The sequence below is a fragment of the Vigna unguiculata genome, chromosome 1 (genome assembly GCF_037176805.1).
Source record: "Vigna unguiculata cultivar grain cowpea cultivar isolate G323 ecotype 2 chromosome 1, ASM3717680v1, whole genome shotgun sequence".
Classification (NCBI taxonomy): Eukaryota; Viridiplantae; Streptophyta; class Magnoliopsida; order Fabales; family Fabaceae; genus Vigna; species Vigna unguiculata.
In genome coordinates this window covers 44,956,181-44,974,691 of record NC_140792.1, presented here as the reverse complement: position 1 = coordinate 44,974,691, position 18,511 = coordinate 44,956,181, and the positions used below count along the sequence as shown (strand labels likewise).

Genomic DNA, 18,511 nt, shown 5'->3' with positions numbered 1-18,511 from the left:
TGCCTAAAATACTCCGATGCATAAGTCAGAAAGGGCCGATCGGTCTATCAGGATATCAGCTGTAATAAATGCGAAAGTTAAGATTCTCACCAACCTACCTTTGGGCCCTATTTATAGCTTTCGACATGGGCCTGCAATTAAGGTTTCTTAATCGCGGCTCAATGACCCCTTAATGAAGATTAGTGACTCATTTAACCGATAATTATTAACTTAAGTCATTTTACTGTGCGACCGACGGCCGCTTGGCTGGGTTGATACCGTTATGTTTCCAACAAGCTAACAATCTGTGTTTTACCGATCAACCGACAGGTGCTTAGGGAGGTTAGAAGGTCCATCGCTGTTGTTCTACCGATGAACCGATGGGCCCTCGAGGTTGGAAGGTCCATCGCTGTTGTTCTGCCGATGAACCGATGGGCCCTCGAGGTTAGAAGGTCCATCGTTGTTGTTCTACCGATGAACCGATGGGCACTCGAGGTTAGAAGGTCCATCGCTGTTGTTCTACCGATGGACCGATGGGCCCTCGAGGTTAGAAGGTCCATCGCTGTTGTTCTACCGATGAACCGATGTTCCGACATTTTATCCGTTTGACCGATGGTCTTATGCTTTAGCGATGCTGCGTGGCTTTTCGTTTGACCGTAAGACCGATGGTCCCCTGAGGGTTATCTTTGGTCGATTGACCGATGGGACATACAGTACAAACAAATTCACGTTTTTCTTTCCTTAAAACTAGTACATAATTTGAAACAAACAAAGACTAAGTATCTTTTAGAAACTATATCTTTTTATGGGCAGTGATAAGTTTAACGAGTAGGGTAAGATTCAAGTGTATTGACAGTTAATTTTTGCCAAAATTAGCTTAAAAGTTTTTTTTCTAGCTTATAAGCTTATAAATTCTTAATTTATAAGTTTTTAGTTGATAAGTCAAGTGCTTCTTAAATTAGTTAATAAATTAATTATTGAATAAAAAATGGCATAAAAGAATCTATCTATATAAGTTTTATTACATAAATTTGTGTTTTTCATTTTCCAATTTACACCGATACATTATATTTGTTAAAATCAAGGGCAATGCAACGCATAGTTATTTAAGAAAATTAAATAACTTGAGTTAAAAGTTACCTTAAATAACTTGTAACTTATAACCTAAAAGAACATCTAAAATAATTTATTTATCAAATACCTTCATTTGGTTAATTAACTTTCACTTTATTGAATGATAACGCAAATAAATATAAGTGTTCTGGTATAACCCAAACTCTAACATCATCTATGAATCATATTATTTAAATATATCATTCCTTTTTCTAATTCATTAAAGTATATTTTAAAAATAATAGTAAGGAGTCACTGATTGATAAATCGATCAATATTTTATATACATTTAACACCCAAAAAGTATTTATATATAGAAACAAATTTAGTTATAAACAAATATAACAAAAAATGGAATACCATTTCTTATCATAGTTTTTTAAGTTATTTTTGAAAACATTTCTACCAAATATGCTATATTATTTTATTAAATTATTTAATATATTAATGAATAATACATTAATCTTTAGTTTTAATAAAAATAATATATACATAATATAAAATATTTTTATTAACCAAACAAAATATAATTATTTTAAAATTCATACTTTTCTGGGTTAACAATTAGTATTTTTTTTTTCAGTTGCATCTAATATATAAGGAACTCAATAAATAATGTTGTACTCCTTTCACTTTTTAATCTTCTGATTGACTGATTTTGAGAAAAGAAAAGTGAAGATGAGCATAATAGAATACAAATAAATTGAAGAAATAAAATAAACAAATAATAACTCGATACAGTATAAGTGAGAAATAAAAATATATTAAAAATTAATTGATTTGACACCAAAATAAATAAAAAATTAGTAAACTAAATTTTGTATTTTTAAAATTGATTTTTTTTTAAATTTTCTCTCCACCAAATATAAATTATATATGTTTATAAAAATACAAGACTAAGATATTTTTCTCTGAAATTTAAAAAAACCACTCGCTAATAAAAAGATTATGACAAACTAACAGTATTTGTATTATTATTTCATTTACTCATCACATTTCTATGATTTTTCTCTTTTTCAATCCAAAATATAAAAACAAAGTACTATTAAAAATATTTCTTATGATAACTTATTTGATTTGATTATATATATATATATATATATATATATATATATATATATATATATATATATATATATATATATATATATATTAATAAATTTTGAATAGAATTATGTTTTATTTCACAAAATACACCTGAAAAGAAATCGATGAATTTGAAAAAAGAAAATACTACTGAAATTGAATAATTGTTTATTTTGTAAGCAAAAAACATATAAATACTTTTAAAAGTTAGAAGTAAATATTTTCAAATAAACTGTAACAAATCTATATTTTATAATAATAAATTATTAGTATAAGCTTACTTTTGCTTCACCAACATATCATCATTATAATAAAGGTTAAAATACTCTTTGGTCCATGTTTTTGTTGAAAAATCTCAAATAAGTCCTAAGATTATTTTAGTCTCAATTAGGTCTATATTTTTTAAAATGTGTAACAATTAGGCCCATTCCGTTAGTATAGAGTTAACGGTGTTAAAGATGTGCCACGTGTCGGCTCCACATTTTTTTGAATTTTTTTGAATTTTTTTAAAATTTTTTTAATTTTTTTTTAATTTTTTGAATTTTTTTTTTGAAAATTATTCATGCCATGTGTCACGTCAGTATTGTGCCACGTGTCAAGTCAGTAAGGTGACACGTGTCAAATCTGAATCTCAATTTGGTCCATATATTTGTTATTTTTATTACATTTTAGGCCATTTTTTTAAAATTTTTTAAATATATTTATTTTAACTTTTTACAAAATTGTTTTAAAATTTTATATTTAAATTTATAAAATTTTTAATTTTAAACCAACTCTAACATTTGTATATAAATTATTTAAAACAATTTTGTAACAAGTTAAAATAAATATTTTAAAATTTTAAAACAAAATATAAAATAAACTTAATATTATTAAAATATTTAATAAAAATATCATTATAAAATTTATATAAAAGTTAAATTTGATCTCAATTTGGAAATGATAAAATTGAAAATTAAAAAAAAAATGTACTGAAATATAATTAAAATAACAAATATATGGACCAAATTGAGATTCAAACAATGACTTGACACATGTCACCTTACTGACTTGACACGTGGCACAATATTGATGTGATACGTGACATGAATAATTTTCAAAAAAAAATTAAAAAAATTCAAAAAAATTCAAAAAAAAATTCAAAAAAAAATTCAAAAAATTCAAAAATTCAAAAAAATGAGAAACTGACACGTGGCATATCCTTAACACTGTTAACTCTATACTAAGGCCTAATTGTTACACATTTTCAAAAATATGGACCTAATTGAGACTAAAAAAAATCTTATGACCTATTTGAGATTTTTCAATAAAAACATGGACGAAGGGAGTATTTTAACCTATAATTACTTATTATATATGTGTACATATTTTATTTATAATATTATATTAGAAAATGATAATATTATAATATTATTAATTTGACAAAATTAGTTTATATTTATTAAAAGTAAAATAAAATAAATATAGAAAAATTAATTAATTATAAATAAAAAAGAAAAATAATTGTTAGAATAATTTTATAAAAAATATATAAAAATAATTGTTAGTTTTTAAAAAATAAATAAATAATTATATTATAAAGAAACAATTTAAAATAAGTAATTTATAGTTATAGATATCTACAATAATAATTATCTTTTATATTATTACTAACTAAATTCTACACTTGCATAAATGAATATGAAAGTAAAGTATATAATTTTTTGTATATGAAAAGAATATTGAGTATGGGAAAAGAAAAATTCCATTGTTATCTAGTTTAACACAACTCAGTCCTTATTTTTTTTGCCTTACGCTTCCTAATTAGTCCTAGCTAACTACGGTTGAAGTTAATGTTCAAAATTTAATAGTAAATTATATTTTAATTTAATGAAAAATGAACACAATAAATTGTATTTTAAAGAATGTAAATGCTTCAGATGCTTTAAAACTTAAAATTATTTTCAGAGTAATTTATTATTATTGTTATTATTATTATGATAAAAAAATTAGTTAATTAAGTTTTTAAGAATTGAATTCCTTTGTTATAAAAAAGAAATAAACAAAATCAGAATATAGTGGAATATTTTTTATTTTTTATTTTTTTATATTTTAAAATAAAAATTCAGTTACAAAGAATGATAATTGTCTCTGTCTTATCATCACACACTTGAAGGATGCAAATTGTGTTGGGTTTTAAGCTTTGGCAAAGTCAAGGACATGAGGAACACGAAGAGCTTTCAACCAATCAGTTCCAGCGCCAAGTCCAGCCTTTAGGAATTGGCCTGCAGTGAATTGGGCAGCTTCTTCGCGAGAAATGAGACCATGATAACCCTTCCACTTAATTCTTCCTTCCATTGCAGCACCGGGTCCAGCATTGTTGTACTCAGCGTAGTACAAAGTGTCTTCAAAGTATTCCCCTGCCCAAGGGCACCATCCTTCAGGGTGAAGGAAGTCACCGATGGTGGATTCCATAACCACAGTCCTTGAGTATTGCTTCCATGGCCTACCCAAGTAGGACTTAATTTGGAACCTAACTGGGAAGAGCTCGGCTTCAGCAACAATGTCGCAGTCCTGGATAACAATTCCAGTGTCCATGTTCTTCTCTGATGTGCCATCTGCAGTAATGGTATTTAATTGGTTGTCAAGGGGCTTCCTGACGACGATGACAGAGTGTTGGATCACAGTGGGTGAGGTGCCGAAGATGAAATCAATAGTGCCGGAGATAACACAATTGCGGTAGAATTGCCTGTTGGTTTGGACGTATAAGGTGTCTTGGTAACCCAAAATGTGGCAGCCAATCACTGCTGACATGTCTCCCTGGTTCCTGAAAGCCACGGCTTGGTGTCCGTCAGGTCCAGCAGTGTTCTCGAATGTCATTGCCTTGGCAATGAAGCCTGGAGCAGTGTTGGCAAAAGTGGCAGTTTGCATTGTCTTAACTCCATCACGGAAGTTCTTGTGACCAGTGACAATGGTCTTCCCAGGGCCATCACCATATAGGAAAAGATTAACAGCGGTCTTGGGAACAGTGATGTATTCATCATAAACACCAGCCTTAACATATATGTAATATCTACCCTGGAAGCCGTTGGGGTAAGAAGCAATTGCATCGGCAATGGTTTTAAACTGACCAGAGCCATCCTGGGCAACTACGACATTGGGTGTGATGTTTGCTCTCCATCCTTTACGTTTAATTTGATCCAAGAGCTTGCGGTCTGCGGCAGAGAACCAAGTGGGGTACCCATCCATACTAAGAAGACGACGGGAGGCAGGTTTAAGGTTTAACTTCAACCCAAACTTTTCGAGGATGTGTGACAAACCAGTCACGATATCAAGGGTGATGGCAGTCAGTTTCTGCACTTTGTCTAAGCTCTCTGTCTGGAATTGCTCCTTGATACTCTTCTCACCTTCTTTGCCATCATCGAAGCCCTCCATGCACGCCTGCTGGTATGAGATAACTGAACTAAGCCAGTTCTTGAAATCAGCAGTTTGGTCATGTACAGCTTGGATGTTGTTATTTTGCACCATGTCAGTGCTGAGTTGAAGACTTTGGATGGCAGATTGCAATAAATCCTTGCAATCATCAATGGCCATCTTAGTGCCATTGTCTGTGTCTCCATGCTCGGTGGAGAGCCTGTCACTCATGTTGAACGCTTTGATCACACTATCCATGGTGGCTTTTACTGCCGTGGCAATGTAAGCCTTAGGGTCAGCGGTGTCAAGACCCTTAACGGAGCTGAGAGTGTTGTGGCAAAGGTTTTTGTCATCAGTGTTTTGACATACAATCTCGACGGATTTTTGATTGGTTTGGATGGTAGATTCATCACCATTCTTATTAACGGTAACCACAACGCCAATTGCAACACCCACCACAAGGATGAGAGAAACCGCAGAGATAATTATTTTTCCAGACATCCTTTCTTGTTTTTGCCTCAGATCCCCTTTTTCTCCAAGATGATGGTGAAAAAGAAGATTATAGGCTTATTACTCCTCCCCCTTGAAATGTAGGGGAGACTATTGTTGAGATGCTGATGAAGAATAATGAGCCAGGGGAGAGTTTATATAGTGTTCCTCCCACCTTCTTCCACCATTAATTCGATGCAACAAACTCTATAATTGGCCTTCTCTTTGTTGTTCAACCCATATTTTTAGACGATCCCATCCTTTTTTCTAGAAAGTATGACTGCGTCATGGCAGAAGAATGTGGAAAACTTTTATACCCATTTATTTCTTCCTGTTTTTTTTTTATTATTATTATGTTCCTAGTAGTATATTACTGTAAAATGTGTAAACTTAATCTAATAATTTGTTATATTTTTTATGTCTTTTATGCAAATTTTAATTTTTATATTACCTCGTATTATGAACCCATCATGGTGCAAACTAAAACAGAAAATGTGTTTGAAACTTCCCAATAAGAGGTGTGATAATTAATTCTAATCATATTAAATAAAATCGTATAATGTGTTATATTGTTCAAGGGTTAGCCAGGAAGAAACTCATAATTAAAGAGAAGAATACTTCAATGTTACTTTCTTATGTCATCATACTATACGCTGATACCTAATCAAACTTTCTAATCCATTGGATCTTTGTAATAATAGATACCAATGTTTTGTTTACATTGGTTAAATAACCTGTTGAGTATATACCAATATGGACTTAGATTTTTTTTACATTTTAGATTCCTTTTACAGTTCCTCTCTACATATTTTTCTTAGTCACATAATTCGTTTGATTTTTTTTATCTCATTCTTTCTCCCATTCTGAACATATATCGTAGGAGTAAAAAACTAACGAAAAGTTGTGATAAAAAAAAAAAACTCTCAAGAACGTTTATTATATGGGTCATAAATTTGTTTACTCAACTATTGGAGTGTGTGGTAACTCTAGAAATTGGCTGTATTTGCAGGTTGATCAACTTTTTTTTTAATCCGAAAAGAGAAGTTGTATATTTATTTATAAAGGTTGGTTTTTGATACCAAATAAAATAAATCATTTGACAATTCAATATAATAATATTTTAATTATATTTATTTTATTTTTAACTTAAAATTCTAACATACATTATTATATTATTATAATAGATTATAAAGTAGAAAACGATGAATGTGAAGGAATCATTTTCCATTTATAAAAGAGTAATTGTACCTCAGTTTCCATACAAACTTACCGAAGGTAGTGTGCATTGATACATATCCTAAATAAGAAAAGTATATTTAAGACTCATTCAAGAAAGTTAAATCCACTTAAACTTTTTTTAATAATATAATAGTATTTTTTGTTATTTTAAGTTAAAAAGTAAAGAAATTTAACTAAAATATATAGTAATATTTTAGGTTTTATAGTGGATGTATTTTTCTGAGTGTCAAAATATCGTCCTCTTTAAATAGTAAAACAAGTAAGTACTAACAACTCAAACACTATATCATCACCTTCCACTTTTCATGATCAGCAGGCTATTTGAGTTGGATTTTATTCTGATCTAGAATTAGGTTAAATCGAGAAAGCAGGTCCTCTTTAAATGTTTTTGCTTCTCTTTTTCCCGTTGCTGCATTTTCTATTTATGAAAACATTTTCAAGGTTTCTCATAGCAAAGCCTCGAGCTTGAGAAAATGACTTCGAAAACTTAGGAGTAGTGGAAAACTGATTCACCTTGTTAGTTAGTCCTTGTATTAAGGTAACGGAATATTTTCCCAAGATTTTAGTTAATCTTGTTTGCAATGGATTAAATATAGATGACCTAAACATCCGATGAGATCGAGTAGATTATTTTTATTTTATCGACAATAAAAAATATATAAAATAAAGAAACACTCGAAAATAAAAAATATATAAAATAAAGAAACACTCGAAGTGTTTCAACAATTTTACAATAAAAAATAAAATTAAAATTAAAATCGTGAAAAAAATATTAAAAGAGAAAATAACATTTATAACCTACCGTAAAGAGATATAAAGAACTATAAACACTTTATTATAACTATTTTACAAATAAAACGAAACAAATTTCTAAAGATAATAAAAATAAAGATATGTTGAAAATTTTACAAGCTCACACCATTGTTCCAATTGTCCAGTTAACTTTGTGATAACTTTTTTTTTTTTTTTTATGGACGTTTATCCGGTTCATAAACTTATCTTTTATGTATTATAAAAAGAACAATCTCTAGACTAAATCTAGATGACACAATAAATAAACACAAATATAAATTTTTATATAAATGTAACTTTAGAAAGAAATCGCAAATAAATATACTTCCAAATACACATAATAAAAAAAGCACCTTATGTGTGTGAAAGAGTATGTGCCTGTAACTGAAACAACTTTGTCTTGCTGGTAAATATTTGATCATACAATCATAGCGAATTATTATTCGATTTGCTGGAGGCATGTTTCTTGGGTACCACTTAGAAGCAACGACGAGAACCTTACCATGACAGTATAGATTTCAAAATGTAAACATATTGTAGCACTAAAGACATTGTTTGCCTCAAAAAGACCAATACCAATGCAAACAGGAGTGGTCTTTATAGTTTTATACTTCTTTCATTTGTCCTTCTCACATGTGTTTGTGACTGTGTTTGAAGGTATTAGACTCTCCACATAAAACCACCATAAGAAAACATTAAATTATCTTTTAAATATCAGTGTCAATTAAAATACAATGTCATTTGAGTTAATTGGAAAAAACTACTCTACCGTCATAACTTTGAAGAACGCTTGGGTATTGATAAAGGAAATTCAGATTGCAAAGGATATTATTGGATCACAATCAAACACAACAGATAAAACATTAGAATTGGGATTTGGAAGAAGCAAAAGCTAAGAGTTTGAGTCTTGAAATCAGCCACCAATTTATTTAATTATTTAATAAATAAATTAAACATACATAATCCTTATATTAAAGAAAAATATAAGATCGTAATAGTCAAGCCATAAAACCTAAGAAAAATAATGTAAGTAATAACTAACATGACATGTTTCATTATTTCATATCCATTCTTAAAGAAAAAATTCATCCATATATCCATCATACTCATTCTATCCCCATCCCTGCTGGTATACACTCATATCTATGTTTGTATTTGTTTATTTATTATTTTATTATCAATTAATTAATTTTTATAAAAAAATAAAAAATCACAAAAATAAAACATAATATTATCAAATATTTAATATTAAATAAATTTATTTTTGTTTTTTTAATATTAGATAATTTGAAATAAATTAAATTGCATATATTTCAAATTACAGTACCAAATATAATTTTCTCATAACCAAAATATTGATTAAGTTCTCAAACGTCAATGAAATAAAGTTGATATAATTAAAATATATTTTTAAAAATTTATAAAAAAATAAGTATCCAAGTTCAAAAATATTTTAAATGTCTCTTTATTTCCTTTCTCTAAATTCTAGTTAAATATTGTTTTACACTAATAAAAATTATAATAAACCAATTGAACAAAATTGCACAAAGAAAGAAAAATAAAATTAGTAATAACCAAAATTTAGTATAGGACTTTGAACTTTTGAACTTCGATCTATGTTGGATGATAATAAAGAAGATTCATGACAATGACATTAGGTTGCTATATTATAGAATTACTCTTATGAGAAAATATAAATAATTATATAAAAAATTATGAAAATGATAAAAATAAAATAATTAAAGGCATCATAAGATGAAAAGTACATAAAATAAATCTAAGAAAAACTTCTTAGATATCAAAGTATAGTCGAAGTGTTAAGAGATAATAAAAATTAATTTAGCAAAACAAAAGTAATTCTTCATATGAAACAAAAATGAAGGATCAAAGAGAATAAAAAAGATAAATTTTTTATATTACCTACTCAATAAAATGCTTATGAGATTGAACACTTAAAATTTAGAGTCAAATATTTTTATGTAAAAAAATGATAAATTAAAATATTAAAAATAAATAAAAATATTCAAATATGAGAAACAAAACTATTTAATTGACTCTAATTAATAATATACCATTTTAGCATAACTGCACAACTATTATTATGATAAAAGAGAGATTGCATTGAAAATGTTAGTGAATTTCATAGGTATGAAACAATTCAAATAATTACAAGTGAGAGGAAAATATGTGTAGAAAAAAAATAGTTATAAAACAAAAAATGAAGATAATATATATATATATATATATATATATATATATGTATGTATGTATATATGTATGTATGTATAGTATTAGAGAGTGTATGGAAACATGGATGGGTGGGTTACTTATAACCATATCCTGTTAATACAAATATTTTTTGTTAAATCAATAATAGGTTCAAATAATACTCATAAGAACGAGTTTATTTGTCAATTTTAGGTAAATGCACAAAGAAGCATATAGGACACCAAATCGAGATGGAGAACAAAAATCTAGAGAGAAACAACAAAAAAGAAAACCGAATTAATGAAAGAGAGGAAGTGCAATGATGATAGGCTTAAGGCCGATTCAGTTAGTAAGTTAAATGTCGATGTAATAAAAGATATTTAATGTTAATTAAGTGAGTAATCTTTGAATACATGGAAAGAGTTGCATAGTTAAAGAAGAGACACATGATAGCAACAATTAATAGATAGGTATCATGTGAGAATGAAAGAGGTCGGAGGCTATCAACATAAAAGGACCCTAAAAAGTGAAGAAAGGGGAGATCACAATTCTGAATGTTTTTGACTAATCGATTTCAATACTTTTTTGCCAGAACAACAACACAAGCATTTCACTAAAGTAACCTAATAAAAGAAACCTAAAATTTAGAATAAATTGTAATTTTATTTTTTAACAGGTATTGGATATCCATGGACACATGTAGTATGATATTCGTTCCCGTCTTATTAATAAATGTATATTTATTTGTTACCCATTACTCACACATACTTGTTTAATACATTCCTTATCCTTATCCCTATCCCTATTTCTATCCCTATCCGTAGTGAATTTTATTCTTAGGTGGAAATATTTTTGTCATCCTTAATTATGCTCCTCATGTAGCAATACAACATGTTATAACCCTTAAACCTATTAAATAAGTGTCAAGGTTTAAGTCCTCCTTCTTCAATTGAGTTACCAATTAGAGAAAAGTAGGAACACGTCAATTTGATAACTCCAATTGGAATAGTTAATTAGTTTGGAGCAAAAATAATTAGGAAAACAAAGATAGACCAATAGATAGGAGTGTTGAGAAGGAGGCACATTATATGTAAGAGAATTAAAGCCTTTAGCTTAGGTGCCCTCCATGGAATAACACATGAGTGTTCTATTTTGTAAAATAGGAAGTTCATCCTTGGATTAATGCAGTAAATGTACCAGGTTTGTATCAATAGGTATCAGTTTTCCATCATGATTCTTAGTTGCAAACAAGTATTAATTAGGTTTTGAAACTAATGTCGTAGTGTTTGTGTGTTTGGACTTGTTAAAGGGTTAGTGCACAGCCATCTGATGTGGGCATTTGGGTTGTGAAGCATGACAAATGTTAGGATTCATAAGGCCTAGACTCTTCAAACTACAGTTAATGTCTATATTTAGCGGTGTTGTTCTGCAAAGGTCTTAACTACGCATTTGTAATTTCATTCACCAACCTTATACAGTTTGCATTCTTTTTTAAAATTTTAATTCAATAGCCAGGCATTTGTAAATTTTGCACTTTTTTTTTTCTTTTTCTATGGCTTGACCCATTTCCTCTCTAGTCATATTAAGAATGTCTTTATCATTAGAACATCTCACATTAATGACTTCAAGCCGTTATTTCCTTCCTATAGTAAAGGAGGAACATTTGATAACAAGTTGGATTTTTTTTTATTTTTTTTCTTAAGAATAATAATAATAATAATTATCATTATTATTATTATTATTTAATTATTATTGTTTTATTATTATTATTATTATTATTATTATTATTATAATTATAATTATACGCTCAAAGCAATTAAGCAAATTAAGTCTATAAGAAATGAATAAGAAAAAATAAATAAATAAAAGAAGAAATATAGTGAAATAATTTTTATATTTTAATGAGGAAGATAATTACAAAGAATAACAGTTGTCTACGCCTCATCATCATACACTCTCAGAAATAAAATTGAATGAATAGAAATTGTGTTTGGCTTTAAGCTTTGGCGAAGTCAAGGACATGAGGAACACGAAGAGCCTTCAACCAATCAGTTCCGGCGCCAAGTCCAGCCTTTAGGAATTGGCCTGCAGTGAATTGGGCAGCTTCTTCGCGAGAAATGAGACCATGATAACCCTTCCACTTAATTCTTCCCTCCATTGCAGCACCGGGTCCAGCATTGTTGTACTCAGCGTAGTACAAAGTGTCTTCAAAGTATTCGCCTGCCCAAGGGCACCATCCTTCAGGGTGAAGGAAGTCGCCGATGGTGGATTCCATCACCACGGTCCTTGAGTATTTCTTCCATGGCCTACCCAAGTAGGACTTAATTTGGAACCTCACTGGGAAGAGCTCGGCTTCAGCGATAATGTCGCAGTCCTGGATAACGATTCCAGTGTCCATGTTCTTCTCAGATGTGCCATCTGCAGTAATGGTATTTAATTGGTTGTCAAGGGGCTTCCTGACGACGATGACAGAGTGTTGGATCACAGTGGGTGAGGTGCCGAAGATGAAATCAATAGTGCCGGAGATAACACAATTGCGGTAGAATTGCCTGTTGGTTTGGACGTATAAGGTGTCTTGGTAACCCAAAATGTGGCAGCCAATCACTGCTGACATGTCTCCCTGGTTCCTGAAAGCCACGGCTTGGTGTCCGTCAGGTCCAGCAGTGTTCTCGAATGTCATTGCCTTGGCAATGAAGCCTGGAGCAGTGTTGGCAAAAGTGGCAGTTTGCATTGTCTTAACTCCATCACGGAAGTTCTTGTGACCAGTGACAATGGTCTTCCCAGGGCCATCACCATATAGGAAAAGATTAACAGCGGTCTTGGGAACAGTGATGTATTCATCATAAACACCAGCCTTAACATATATGTAATATCTACCCTGGAAGCCGTTGGGGTAAGAAGCAATTGCATCGGCAATGGTTTTAAACTGACCAGAGCCATCCTGGGCAACTACGACATTGGGTGTGATGTTTGCTCTCCATCCTTTACGTTTAATTTGATCCAAGAGCTTGCGGTCTGCGGCAGAGAACCAAGTGGGGTACCCATCCATACTAAGAAGACGACGGGAGGCAGGTTTAAGGTTTAACTTCAACCCAAACTTTTCGAGGATGTGTGACAAACCAGTCACGATATCAAGGGTGATGGCAGTCAGTTTCTGCACTTTGTCTAAGCTCTCTGTCTGGAATTGCTCCTTGATACTCTTCTCACCTTCTTCGCCATCATCGAAGCCCTCCATGCACGCCTGCTGGTATGAGATAACTGAACTAAGCCAGTTCTTGAAATCAGCAGTTTGGTCATGTACAGCTTGGATGTTGTTATTTTGCACCATGTCAGTGCTGAGTTGAAGACTTTGGATGGCAGATTGCAATAAATCCTTGCAATCATCAATGGCCATCTTAGTGCCATTGTCTGTGTCTCCATGCTCGGTGGAGAGCCTGTCACTCATGTTGAACGCTTTGATCACACTATCCATGGTGGCTTTTACTGCCGTGGCAATGTAAGCCTTAGGGTCAGCGGTGTCAAGACCCTTAACGGAGCTGAGAGTGTTGTGGCAGAGGTTTTTGTCATCGGTGTTTTGACAGATAATCTCGACGGATTTTTGATTGGTTTGGATGGAGGATTCATCACCCTTCTTATTAACGGTAACCACAACGCCGAGTGCAACACCTACCACGAGAATGAGAGATACAGCGGAGATAACTACTTTTCCAGACATCTTTTTTTTTTTTTTTTTTGCCTTGGACCTCCTTTTCTTGAAAATGATGGTTGAAAAGAAGACTAGAGGCTTATTTTTCCTCCCCTTGAAATCCCTTGGGGGAGGCTATTGATGAGATGCTGGTGAAGAATAATGAGCAATAGGTTGGTTTTTATAATGCTACTTTCACCTTTCTCCTCGCCATTCTATCCAACAAACTCTAAAATTTGTTAATAGTTGTGGTTGTGGTTCAACCATTATTTGGAAACACTATATTTGATCTCATCCTTTTTTTTCTGTCAACGTATGACCTTTTCTTAGTAGAAGAATGTAAAAACTTCTATACCGATTTGTTCGTTCGTTTTCCTTATATTATTATGTTGATATTATTACTTTGTGAGCTTAACCTAACCATTTGTTTTGATTTTTATGTTTTTAATACAAATTTTAATTTTCATGTTGTGTCATATGACCCCAACATAGTACAAATTGTAACAAAAAATAAATTAATTTTAATCATAATAAACGAAATAATTTAAGTCATATTTTTAGTATAGGAAGGAACTCATTTAAAAAGTGAAAGATACTTTATTTTTACCTTTTTTATTGTTGTTATGTTATACGCTTACACCTAATAAAACTTTCTAACCTATTGAATCTTTTGTGATAACACAAATAAAATCAACGTTAATGTTATTTTTACAATGAGTTGAAGATAATGTATCTATCCTTTTATAAAAGTATGTATCAAATGTTATGCTCAAGGTTTTATTATATTTAGAGAATACATAAATTGATTTTTTTTATATTGTGTTATTTATACGAGTGTCCCGAAGAATTTAAGTGGTATCTGTACTCAACAAATCATCACAATTCCTTTTCTTAGCTATCTTTTTTTTTTTTTTGTGCTATATTTATATTTGTATGATCATTTGGTACCCAAAAAAGTTAATTATCATTTACGCATTATTTTGGACATAATTGTTAGGATTTAAAATAATTATGTTTGTTTAGATTTTCTACGAAATTCTTGTATAATTAAAATTAAATTCCCCATCTTGTATGCTCGCGGCACTGTAGAAGAGATAGTTTAAAGTGGAAAAAGTACATTTTGATTGTAAAATTAAAATGAATAATTAAATCAAAATAATCTTCTTCGTTTGCATATAAATTATAATGATATTGAAACTAGAGATGATATTTTTCTGATTTAAAGGTTATCTATCGGAATTTTTTTATGTTATTCTTTGTGAAACATTGAAGATACATTATACCGATACTTTATAAATATTTTTAATATATTTTAAAATCAGTGATAATGAATATATTTTGAAGATACAATACAAAAAAATTAAATAGAGAATCCATAATCTACTTCCCTATATATATATATATATATATATATATATATATATATATATATATATATATATATATATATATATATATATATATATATATATATATATATATATATATATATATATATAATTTTTACATTTACTCTCTTGTAACAATTTTTTCTACATATTTTCTTAGGCACATATTCTTCTGATTTTTTGGTTGTTTATCTCTTCCTTTGTTGCACTGTAAAACATATCTCTTAAAGGAGGGAAGGAAAAAAATCTCATAAAAAAAGTGAAGAAAATTTGCAGTAAAAAAATCTTAGAAGAATATTCATTATAGATGATAAAATGGGTTAATATATATGACTTTAGTAAATTACGTGGTGATAAGTAAACCACATCTTGGTTCTTCAAACTTTTTTTACCTAAATGATTACAGCTTTTAGTTTCTTTCCACACACAGTTGAAACAAGATACTACTTATCATGCAAAAAGTAATTAGATCCTCTACTTCTGAATATTCACACGTTCAAATTGTGTGCTCGAATCTTATGAGTAACAACGATCTATTGTAAAAATATTTATTTAATTAATTTATATAAAACTTTTCAATTTGATATTTTAAAAATATTTAAAGTTTTTGTAAAATAAATTAAAAAATAAAATAAAATAAGGTCAAAACTCAATATCCAGCCAGCTGCTAATGTTTATTAAATAATTTTCTGACAGTCCCCTGATGAATTTATGGTAAATTGGTAAAGGAAAAGTTTTTGGTTGGTGCTTGAATTTACCTTCTTTGCCTCTGCACTCTGCAATCAAATTCAAAGCTTGATGTCAAATGTTACTCTGTCACTCACTCCTCTTCACAAATGGATGTTCATGAAGCCAGAATCTTGTTGGGTTTCCCTCCCAATTCACGTCCAACTCCTTCCCAGGTCTTCTCATTTTCTCATTCCCAATTTCTAGGGTTTTTATTTTTCCCATCGCCATTGGCACATCAAAATCCACTTTACCCATTTTTTTATCATCACCCCAATTGAAAATTAAATATTGGACGATGAACAGGTGCTCTTGTCGTTTCTTTTTGGTTTTAGGTAAAATCAGCTTACAGAAAGAAGGTGTGGGAATCTCACCCTGATCGATTTCCGTCTCATGAAAAGCCTCTTGCTGAGTCTAAGTTTAAACTGGTGAGCTGTTCATCTGCTCTTTTTATTTCCTCTCCCAATTCATCGCACGAATTCCGGTGATGGTTGGTGACTTGACCTGGTGTTAGACTATGACAGTAAAACATTTCTCATAAGCCTCGTATTTCGGTGTGTTTCTCTTCAGAAATTGTTCATTGTAAAGTGTAAACTAATATGTATAATCTGATTTGTTGGAGCTATATTTTCCACACATGGTGAACCGTGTTATGAATGAAGGTTTAGAGATTTAGGCCAAGATCATAATTGCCATATCATATGATTTTAGGTGTAGAAAATTGCCATCATAAAACATGCTGAGAACCTTGTTTTTTCTGCCTTCAATGGTAAAGGAACAAATTTATGTTAAATTAGATCAACTACAGAGAAGGAGTCCAATATCTGGCGTTGATTTTCTTGAAACGGGGATGGTCCTTGTTGTTATTATCATATTTCCCCCTTGTTAAATAGAAAGGCCAACTGAACTCTATTGTTTTCTGCAGATTTCAGAGGCTTACACATGTCTGCAATCTGGTAACTGTCCACACCCCTGAGATCTTAGAATTTGCTAGTTTCCCTTGAAGGTAGCAAATTCTAAGATTTCCATACTGCTCATAAGGGTTTAACAAAAACAAAACTGCATTTGTTTATATATTTTTCTTGCCACTCCTTTGAAGTACTGAATAAACTTAGTTCCACAGGTAGGAGAAATGTTTCAGGTTCAGGTAAATTTGTCTTCCGCACCCTCCTGTGTGTGGTTTAAACTTATACTTCTGTTTTTCTTTTCCTTTTCTAAACGTGGCATGATCCTTATTCAGTTGAATATTCACATGTTGTGCGAACTGGATTTCCGAGGGCTCATGGAGGAAGAAAAAATCATGCAATGATTAAAGTCCCATTCCTTTCAATCATTCTGGGAACTGTCGCGCTTGGAGGATTCAATGCTTCGAGGTGGCCAACACTCAATCTCGTGGCTGATTCTTCATTCTTCGTATGTTTAACAAAGAAAATGAATGGGTGTTTATTCATATAATGACATATTTTCTGCTACTGTGTTGCAGGGCTTACAAAAAGCAAAAGGAGGAATACCCTTCACATAATCCATTTCTACCTTGATTTATCTTCTCGATCAATCCAGTAATAATCTATTTGTTGTAATTTGTGAAGAATATAGTATACTATATGTAATGGTAAATGAAGTGGAACCAATAGAAGTTATGTGATTTTATCATATAGATTGTAAACTGAATTCCATCTTGATTTTAATACAATCTGATTCTTTGAAAGGATGTCTTGCAGCTTCACTTTGTTGAAGTTTGTAGCATTAATCTGTTCTCACCCTTAGACTAGATTACTATAGTTATAAATAATACAAGTTTACGATCACAAATTTATTGTCCCAATTATTTAAAAAATAAAAAAAATTTAAAAGCATATGTTTATTTAATGGTTTTTATAGTGTTTTATGTAGTTTATATAAGTTTTAAAATTCCATTAATTTGTTTTGGTTTCTGGTTAAAAATAAAAAAAAAAAAAAAACTATTTTGATTACAAAAATGATTTATTGTAGTACCCGTTAATCACAAGGTATGCAAAAAACACCAAAACGGAAAGTAATTAAATATCAGTAAAAAATGAAAATCAGCTCATCACCGATGATTAAAATAATTAATTATGTACTTCATTCTTATAATAAAATTTTAAACAGAATTTGGCAAAAACACTCGTTCAGACAAATTATTCACAAAAAGAAATTAATAAAGCTGACTTTCCGTCCAATATTTTGCTTATTAAAATTAGTAGAACATGTCTGTAAGTACTAATATAAGAATTATTTTTTAATATAATTATTAAAATAATAAATAATTTTTCTAATTTTATTATGAATAATTTTTTGTTATAGATAATTAATTAAAATTTTAAAAATAATTATAAAATTTAAAAAGTAAAACTAATAAAGATAAAATTGGTAACAGAATATGATTACAGAA

At 30.1% G+C, this 18,511-nt stretch overlaps 1 protein-coding gene and 2 pseudogenes across 1 annotated transcript; 1 reads left to right on the top strand and 2 right to left on the bottom strand.

The window, feature by feature from the left end:
• Window positions 1-4,222: 4,222 nt before the first annotated feature.
• LOC114181366 (pectinesterase pseudogene) lies at window positions 4,223-6,196 on the bottom strand (annotated as a pseudogene).
• A 5,980-nt stretch (window positions 6,197-12,176) lies between these two features.
• On the bottom strand, window positions 12,177-14,132 carry LOC114181482 (pectinesterase pseudogene; annotated as a pseudogene).
• Window positions 14,133-16,078: 1,946 nt separating this feature from the next.
• On the top strand, window positions 16,079-17,806 carry LOC114178686 (Chaperone DnaJ-domain superfamily protein). The gene is made up of 6 exons (XM_028064741.2): window positions 16,079-16,274; window positions 16,434-16,526; window positions 17,024-17,054; window positions 17,222-17,245; window positions 17,339-17,471; window positions 17,582-17,806. Exons 1-6 carry the CDS (start codon window positions 16,209-16,211, stop codon window positions 17,634-17,636), a joined length of 402 nt encoding a protein of 133 aa, XP_027920542.2. The 5' UTR covers window positions 16,079-16,208; the 3' UTR covers window positions 17,637-17,806.
• The last annotated feature ends 705 nt before the right edge of the window (window positions 17,807-18,511 follow it).

Excerpts from the sequence above, each read along its gene's own strand:
- LOC114178686 (XM_028064741.2), top strand. The coding sequence starts at position 16,209 with ATGGATGTTCATGAAGCCAGAATCTTGTTGGGTTTCCCTCCCAATTCA. Across the intron at positions 17,055-17,221 it reads TTACACATGTCTGCAATCTG|GTAGGAGAAATGTTTCAGGT; the intron begins GTAACTGTCCAC and ends TTAGTTCCACAG. Across the intron at positions 17,246-17,338 it reads GAGAAATGTTTCAGGTTCAG|TTGAATATTCACATGTTGTG; the intron begins GTAAATTTGTCT and ends ATCCTTATTCAG.